The sequence below is a fragment of the Xenia sp. Carnegie-2017 genome, unplaced genomic scaffold, assembly GCF_021976095.1.
Source record: "Xenia sp. Carnegie-2017 unplaced genomic scaffold, XeniaSp_v1 HiC_scaffold_19, whole genome shotgun sequence".
Lineage (NCBI taxonomy): Eukaryota > Metazoa > Cnidaria > Anthozoa > Malacalcyonacea > Xeniidae > Xenia > Xenia sp. Carnegie-2017.
Window position 1 is genome coordinate 2370001 of NW_025813481.1, and position 8446 is coordinate 2378446.

The window sequence follows — 8446 nt, forward strand, 5'->3', positions numbered from 1 at the left end:
AGAAAATTGACAATTAGTCAATCAAAATATTTGGAAGGAATCTTGAAACGATTCAACATGGAACATTGCAAACCTGTTTCAACACCGTTAGAACCTGGAAAACATTTTCAGAATCTGCCCGAAGAAGAGACCACAACAAATATTCATGAATATCAAAAACTTATCGGATGTTTGACATACGTGACAACGTCAACTCGACCTGACTTGGCATCTGCTGTAGGTATTCTTTCAAAATTTATGTCAAAGCCAGGAAAGGAGCATTTGCAGGGAGCAAAAAGAGTGTTGAGATACCTAAAAGGTACAATCAATTATGGTCTTGTTTTTCAAAGCAAAGATTCAACATGCGAAGTGGTTGGATATTCAGATGCTGACTGGGCAAGTGATGTAAATGCAAGAAGATCTACATCAGGATACGTGTTCCAGATAAACGAATCAACCGTCAGCTGGAGCAGCAAGCGACAATCTTGTGTTGCAAGATCTTCGACTGAAGCTGAGTATGTTGCACTAATAAAGTCAATGGTTTGAACCCGGGAGTATTGTTATATGTTTGTAAATGATAATCGTCCAGGTTAATAGTCCTGAGAAGGACTGTTTTTGTTGTTGTTGACTGACGTTTCGACAACCTTAGCGGTAGTCATCTTCAGAGTCAAATGTTGCATGTAGTCATCTTCAGAGTCAAATGTTGTATGTTGCACTAAGTTATGCAACACAAGAAATCATATGGTTACGACGTTTACTAGCGGATATTGGAATAAATCAAGATCAACCATCTATACTGAACGAAGATAACCAAGGGGCAATTGAACTTTCGAGGAATCCACGATTTCACAATCGCACTAAACACATTGACGTTGCGTATCATTTTGTTAGAGAAAAGGTCAACGATAATTCCATTATTGTTCAATACTGTAGTACAGATCAGATATTAGCGGATGTTATGACGAAAAGTTTACCAAAGCAAGCATTCCAAAACTTTCGAGACATGTTAGGTGTCAAAGAAATTTTAGTTTAAGAATTCGTAATTCTTAAAGAACATTTATAGTGCACATTAAGTGGGAGTGTTAGCAATAAGAAGTATTATTGATTATGTAATGTTACACTATAATATTATTGCATGAAGTATTGACCTTATCTTAGCACATGTTATGTTATACGGGAAGCCATGAACTATTTTTTCTATTAATTACATTTCTATTCTATGTATTCCTGAATTCTTATTGTAATGAATCACTCCTAGCCTCCTGAGAAGGACTGTTTTTGTCAAAAATGACTCTGAAGATGACTACCGCTAAGGTTGTCGAAACGTCATTCAACAACAACACCAACAGACCTTCTCAGGACAATACCAACTTGGACGATCTACATTTACAAACATGTAATATTACAATCAATGGAAATTAACTGAGAATGTGGATCTTGACCTAAAAAGTAACAAATGACTGAAAGAGACAGATCTGGCTAAGTATTTAAAAGACTGAAATTTATAAAGGCAAGCTTGTGGCTTAAAACATACGATCTTTTGTCTCAAGAAAAATGCAACACAACTAAGCCTGAGTAAAGAAAAATTCAACAAAAATTCCACTCTGACTTCGTCATCATTAACCTCAACGTACACAGATTTTCTTTGAACAATTTCAAAGCTGCAATAAAAGAAATACTAGGAAATGATCACAACCTCACATAAAAGTGTCATTTTATTCAAATATTACCAATTTCTTCAATTCAATAAGTTGTTCTTTTTATGCGTATCAATCTTTTACCCTTTGCAGTGGTACTGTAGTGACGTACGTAAAGTTAATAGCGTTCTAGTACATTGAACTCACGCTCGGAGCTCATACGAAAGACTTATATAACGCTAAAGTACAACGGCTTTTGAGCACAGATCGAGCAACTCCTTAATTGCGTTACAAGTCATGACATCCATATTATATTGTTATATATAGTTATATGTATTGTTATACATTGTTATACTTGAAGAAATGCTATGTATTACTAAATTAGACATTTTAAAATTTATTGTATATTTTACATAAGAAACATGATGTATGGAAATCAAATTTAAATTTCATTCGCCTTCAGTTTTAGATCGTTAGTTGTTTGAAGACAAAAAAGTAGTTAATTATATAACATTGTAAAATCCAATGAAAATTCATAGCAATCTGGCCATGTAATATCCAACTTGGTTACTTAATCTAACTTGCTAAGAGCCTTAAATTAAAACATACATAAAAGAGGATCTTGAATTGTGGTATCATTGATTTCCTTCTTGCCAATTGCTTTCCCATAAACCTCTTTTGCAGACAATAAAAAGATTTCATTGATGTGGCACATTTAGCTTTAAAATGAAAACGATAATGTTCTTGTTTTTCCATTCGTCATTTGATCTGACCATTTACACTTAGGATAAATAATGCAAAGAAAATTCGCAATTGCAGCATTAATGCATACGACGTGAAAGCATTTGCTGACTTGAAGCAAAGGATACGCAATATTTACTATTGCATATGTGTTCTTAACAAGTTTGATAACATAATAAGCTATAAGCTTCTTTTTACCATACGATAAAAATATGCTAAAGTCTCTGAATCACCATGATTCGTAGGTACTCGTCACTATCTTTGGATATCTGACAAATCGTTAATCTCGTCTAAAGATTTTTGACTATTGCTAGTACTATCACACATGCTTGAACCGTTATTTTCAGTTGCACAAAGTTAGAAAATGATGCACCAGATACAAGTGAAGAGATTACGGTTTTTGGTAGAATATTTAAGAAAAGTGACACGTACACAGCATTAGTTTGTTGTTACATAGCTATTTACCTTTAAGATCAGGGTATTCAATAACAGCTTCGCTTTTCTTTCCCTTGCCTTCTTCACGTTTTACAGGATGTGCACTGTCTAAAAAATGTTTGAAATGGAAATATACAGAATTAAAAACATACATGCATTAAGTACAATAAATGAAGAGGAGAACTAGAGTGAAAATAACAAATATAGTGTCATGGACCCCTAATTTATAGCTTGGTCATCGAAAATGAAAACTCATTTCTGTGTCTTACTTGGAAAATGTTTCTCTTAGAACAGGTCTTGTCTTCCAGTCACTCAATCTTATGGCTCTGTAAACTAGATGAGGCAATTCCTTAAAAAGTCGAAGAAAATACTCTTGATAGTTTCCATCTTTAACACATGTTGACAGTTGTGGACGAAGTTTATCATACCAATGCTGGCGAACGTTTCTTAAAAATCTTAGGCAACCTAACCATGTAGAGTCGTAGGAAAGTTTATTGAAATGTTTAAAGACTTCAGGATCGATACGGTCCATCCAATCTATTGAAAGATTCAACTGCTCACGAAGATTTGAGGGAAGAGAATGTGGAGACGATGTCTTTATTTCTGGTTGATTCCCAACGTCACACAGCAAATCAAAATTCTCTTCATCGGTTTGTAGATAAGGGTGTTTTAACTCTTCGTTGGCAGATGGCCTGTCTTCAGGTATAGCATCCACGATAAAAGGTCTTTGAACGTGGCATCCTTGATTTCGTCCAAGCAAACTGGGTTTCCTTTCAATATATTCTCTTCGCTTTTAAAAGGATGGTCTCCTTTTGTGGCAACATAAAAAGCTACCATTCCTGCAGTCTAAAATAAATCACAACGTAATATGATGAAAGAAATTTTAAAATATAAATAAATTTAAACTTAAGTTGCAAACACCGACCATTACATCCGACTCTGTTTTGTAACGTCCTTTTCCATTCTGATTTTTATCTGTACAAAATGATTCAGGAGCAATCCAATGCGGAGTTCCCTTTTTAGCATTACTTACTCTTGTCTTACTTCCATCTTTCAATATTCGACTAATACCAAAGTCAGCTATCAGAAATTTTCCTTGTGCATCTCGGAATACATTAAAAGGCTTTAAATCGCGATGGAGAATAGGATTTTTGCCACTATGAAGATCAGATAATCCTTTTAAAATGTGTCTGAGAATTTCGGGAAGAGATTTTTGAAGATAAGCCAAACTATTTGATTCTGATTGCACAAAATCTTCCAGCGATTCTTCACATAGGTCTAGTATTAAATAGACATATTCTGTTCCATTGTCTTCTTCTAAGTAGTGATAATTGACAACAAACTTCGATTCCTTTGCTCTTAATTCATTCAAAATTTTATTTTCTTTATGTGCAAGATTGATGCCTTCATCACGAAGTATTCGTTTCACTGCTTTACCGTAGCCATCCTTTCCCAGTCCAAGATAGACACGGGTTCCATTGTTTCCACAGCCGAGGCAAAAGGCTTCTGAGAAAATTACACGTACACCGTTCATATCTTTGACCTCAACATTGGGAATCTTGCCTCCATACTCAATTAGTTTTAAAATCATTTCTTTATGTTTTGTTGATTTACCAATGTATTTCCACTCTTCGCAACACAAGTTCATAAAATAAAAAAGAGAAATACTTCAAGGGACAAATGATGAGATATCAAACAGAAACTAAAATCATCTCTGTTTCATATTAGGCACGCAGCTAGAACGACGATTAGGGAAGCATATTCATATATGCATGACATGCCGTATGATTATATGAATATTGCTCTCCCAATTATCGTTCTGGATAAGTGCCTGTTTCAAATGTGAATAGGAAGCAGACAAATTAATTGCAAAAATTTTCTTTTCATGCACGCATGATATATGGCTTAATTCAATGTGCACAAAACTATATGTCTGCTGCTTTATGTTGACCTCACTAAATTTATCGTTTGAAGAACATAATTTCTTAATATCTAAAGGTTTTTCATTCTCGAAAAGAATACAACAGCTTTGTAAATAATTTTGACCGGACTTTTACTCTCAACTCTTAAATTTCATTCTGGACTCTGGTGGTTCATGATTAAATATTTTAAAAGCATAATTTTACTTTGCGCAATAAACTGTCATAGCTACACGTGTTTCACTTTAAGAACCTTTTGGGAGCCAACCAACCCCCTTTTTTGCTCCCAGTCCGTGTCCAACGTTCAATTTTCTTGAAGATGACAGTTTCTTTTCTATATTGAATGGAATACTTTTTAAGGTTCTTGAACGCTCTCGGGCTCATCAATTTCTGATGTGATTGATTGAAACATTAAGTATATGATTCATCTCTACATGGAATAGGGACGTTTGGTTGCCTTAACTGTCCTAAACTGCGTAAGTTTTCCATGATCAATTTTGTGGCCCTTTTTCATGCTGATTGAATTTCTGTTTCTTCCTTTGGCTCATCCGGTTGCTCAATGCCTTTAGTTGGATCATCTGTTTTTTGTAATCATGTCCACAATAGATCGAACAAAATTCTTAGTAAGTCATCCCTTCTATCTTCGATCGATGATAACGAAAAAGATTAGCGTTGATCGCAAATTATAGCAAATCTCTTTTTTAGGCGGGGTCATACTTGTCCTTGCATCTGTAAGACAACCAAAGGAAGTTTTGTCATTTATCATCCTTATTCCATGACCATTACTGTCCGATTCAAAATCTCTGTCAAACCATTTTGCTCTGGAGACTAAGGAACACAATTTCTAACACGAACTTAGCAATTTTCTTACGAAAAGAATCATTAAATGAGATATGATCTTCGCACTTAGCTGGACAATTTAAGCAATCGTCTCAGGACCTGAAAAAATCAGGTAACTCAACGGGATTCGAACCCATGACCTCTGCGGTGCCGGTGCAGTGCTCTGACCACTGAGCTATGAAGTCACACAGCGGTGAGCAGGTCAATATTGTTGGGCTCATGTTTTCTCGTGAAATGAATCATCTTGCATCTTTCTTAGTTGCTAAGCCAGTGACTTTATGCCGGTTAAACGCTTTATTTTCTTTCATAAAAGCAACATAGCTTCCATTTGAGGAGTGATTGATTGAAATTAAAATTGCTAGCGTTGGTTATTTCTCCCATGGGATGTGGCTTGCTTAAATATGAATCTTTATATGAGTGTCATCGTTTGAAGCAATCAAGAAGTTTAAATTTATTTAAAAAATATTGAGTAAGACGGACTTTCATGCTGAGTTTTTTTTTGTATTTTATTAACTATTTGCTGGCAAAGGATTGTGTAAAAATATATTGCTTTTGCAAATTCAAGTTTTATAGGCCTTTTAGAAAGTGAACATGTAGTAACAAAAACAAAGCTTAGCTTTGCACTAACATCAACGCTTTGCTATGTCGCTACAGACAGCAAAGTTTAAATAAAAAGAAATTCTCTTTGTATTCATGAATACCAGTTAAACAACACACACTTATTGCTTAACACCATATGCATTTTATGTATAGTTGAACAATTCAAAAATAACACATGTGCTTTAATACCCATACATAGAACTGCTGGGGTTAAATCGTCCAAGTTGAAAAAGCTAAATGTTTGATAATATTGACACGTTGATAAAGAAATATATCACTAAATTACGATGAATCTAACCAAAAAAGTTTACACTTCCACTGTATTCACTTGAAATTTTTACACATGGCATTGTGAAAAATGAGGAACACTACCTTAAATTAATCCATCAATAAAAATGAAAAAATATTTCTAGGACTGTAACTTACTTGAAAAGTGTTCTTTAAGATCAGGACTTGACTTCCATTTAATCAACCTTTTCATTTTGTTTACTAGCAGAGGAAGCTCTGAAAAAACTTTAAGGAAATACTCTTGATAGTTTCCATCTTTAACATATAATGACAGTTGTAGACGAAGTTCATCATGCCAATTCTGGTGAACGTTTTGCAAAATTTTTAAGCAACCCAACCATGTGGAGTCGTATTGACTTTTATTGAAATTATTAAAAACTTCAGGTTCAATACGGTCCATCCAATTATTTAGACCATTTAACTGCTCACACACATCTGAGTTCAGAGGATGACCTAAATACGGTATCTCCATCCCTGGTTGGTTTGCCACCTCACACAGCATATCAAAGTTCTTTTATCGGATTGTAGATAAGGATGTTCTAACGCCTCGGTGGCATTTGGTCGTAGTTCGGGTTTTACCTGTAGCATCCATGATAGAAGATCTTTAAGTTTAACATCATCAATTTCATTCCAGAAAACAGGGTTTCCATTCAACAAGTTAGGCGATATTGTCGCTTGAGTTCCAAAAGGATGTTTCCCTTTTGTTGCAACAAAATAAGCCACCATTCCAGCATTCTAAAATCGTAACAGCGTGAATGAAATGTCAAAATATTGAATTTAAGTTTGGTTTGCAAACCTTACATTTCTACACCTACCATTACATCAGACTCTTTTTTGTAACGTGCTTTATCAACCGAATCTTCATCTTTACAAAATGATTCAGGAGCAATCCAATACCCAGCTCCCATTTTGGTGCCACTTTTTAATGTGTTAGATCCATTTTTCAAAATTCGACTCATACCAAAGTCAGCTATTAAAAATTTGCCCTGTGCGTCTCGGAAAACGTTAGAAGGCTTCAAATCCCGATGAAGAATAGGATATGAGTCACTATGAAGATCAGCTAATCCTTTTAAAATGTATCTGAGAATTTTGGGAAGAGATTTTCGAAGATAAGCCAAACTCTTTGACTCCACAAAATGCTCCAGTGATTCTTCACACAGGTCGAGTATTAAATAGACATGTTCTGTTACACTGTCTTCTAAGTAAGAATAATTTACAACATACTTCGAGCCCTTTGCTTCGATTTCACTCAAAATTTTCTTTTCTTGTTGTACAAGCCCAATGCAGTTATCACGAATTATTCGTTTTACTGCTTTACCGTAACCATCCTTTCCCAGTCCAAGATAAACACGTGTTCCATCACTTCCTTTGCCAAGTAAAAACTGTTCCGAGAAAACTACACGTATATCGTTCAAATGTTTAACCTCAGCGTTAAGATCTTGTCCATACTCAGTTAGTTTTAACAACAATTCTTTATGTTTTTTTGATTCACCGATGAATTTCCATTTTTGCAAGTGTAATTCTGAAACTGACGTAAATGTATTACCATCAGATAAAAAAGCTCCAAGTTACTCTACTGCAGCGAGGATCGGAATTGTAAAAATATTATAACAGTAAAATAACAGTACTTCCGATCCTAGTTAAAGGCAGGGTCGAAACTAGAACGTTAATTGGGGGGTATATATTCAGCTCTGCGCTGCTGATTTCTTTTGTTTGAGATGTTTATTTCAAATGTATGCATATTTACCCACCCCTGGATATATGCATGTTTACCCACCCCTAACTAGCGTTCTAGTTTCACAACTTGTCAAAGGATATTTTCCTTTATATTTTGGGAAACTAGCTTCACTGGATGGATCAGCTTAAACCTACATTTTATTTTTCTGAGTTAACGTAAAACTGTATAATAATTGTTGTTTTAATTCATTTTGATGTTGAATACGAAAGTTCTGTCCAGTCAATGCTAGATGAAAGCAAAACATAATATAAAAAACATATTGGTCTCGT

The 8446-nt window shown here is 34.7% G+C and overlaps 2 protein-coding genes and 1 long non-coding RNA gene across 3 annotated transcripts; all 3 read right to left on the minus strand.

Moving 5' to 3' along the window:
- Positions 1 to 1870: 1870 nt before the first annotated feature.
- LOC124438637 lies at positions 1871 to 2907 on the minus strand. The gene is made up of 2 exons (XR_006946148.1): positions 2823 to 2907; positions 1871 to 2397 (listed from the first exon to the last, which is right to left on the minus strand). It is a non-coding gene; the product is annotated as an uncharacterized LOC124438637 (long non-coding RNA).
- A 318-nt stretch (positions 2908 to 3225) lies between these two features.
- Positions 3226 to 4383, minus strand: LOC124438742 (serine/threonine-protein kinase/endoribonuclease ire-1-like). The gene is made up of 2 exons (XM_046988942.1): positions 3718 to 4383; positions 3226 to 3638 (listed from the first exon to the last, which is right to left on the minus strand). Exons 1-2 carry the CDS (start codon positions 4381 to 4383, stop codon positions 3462 to 3464), a joined length of 843 nt encoding a protein of 280 aa, XP_046844898.1. The 3' UTR covers positions 3226 to 3461.
- Positions 4384 to 6892: 2509 nt separating this feature from the next.
- Positions 6893 to 7437, minus strand: LOC124438743 (serine/threonine-protein kinase/endoribonuclease IRE1-like). Its single transcript, XM_046988943.1, has 2 exons — positions 7255 to 7437; positions 6893 to 7174 (listed from the first exon to the last, which is right to left on the minus strand). The coding sequence occupies exons 1-2, from the start codon at positions 7396 to 7398 to the stop codon at positions 6893 to 6895; spliced, it is 426 nt and encodes a 141-aa protein (XP_046844899.1). The 5' UTR covers positions 7399 to 7437.
- Positions 7438 to 8446: the final 1009 nt, after the last annotated feature.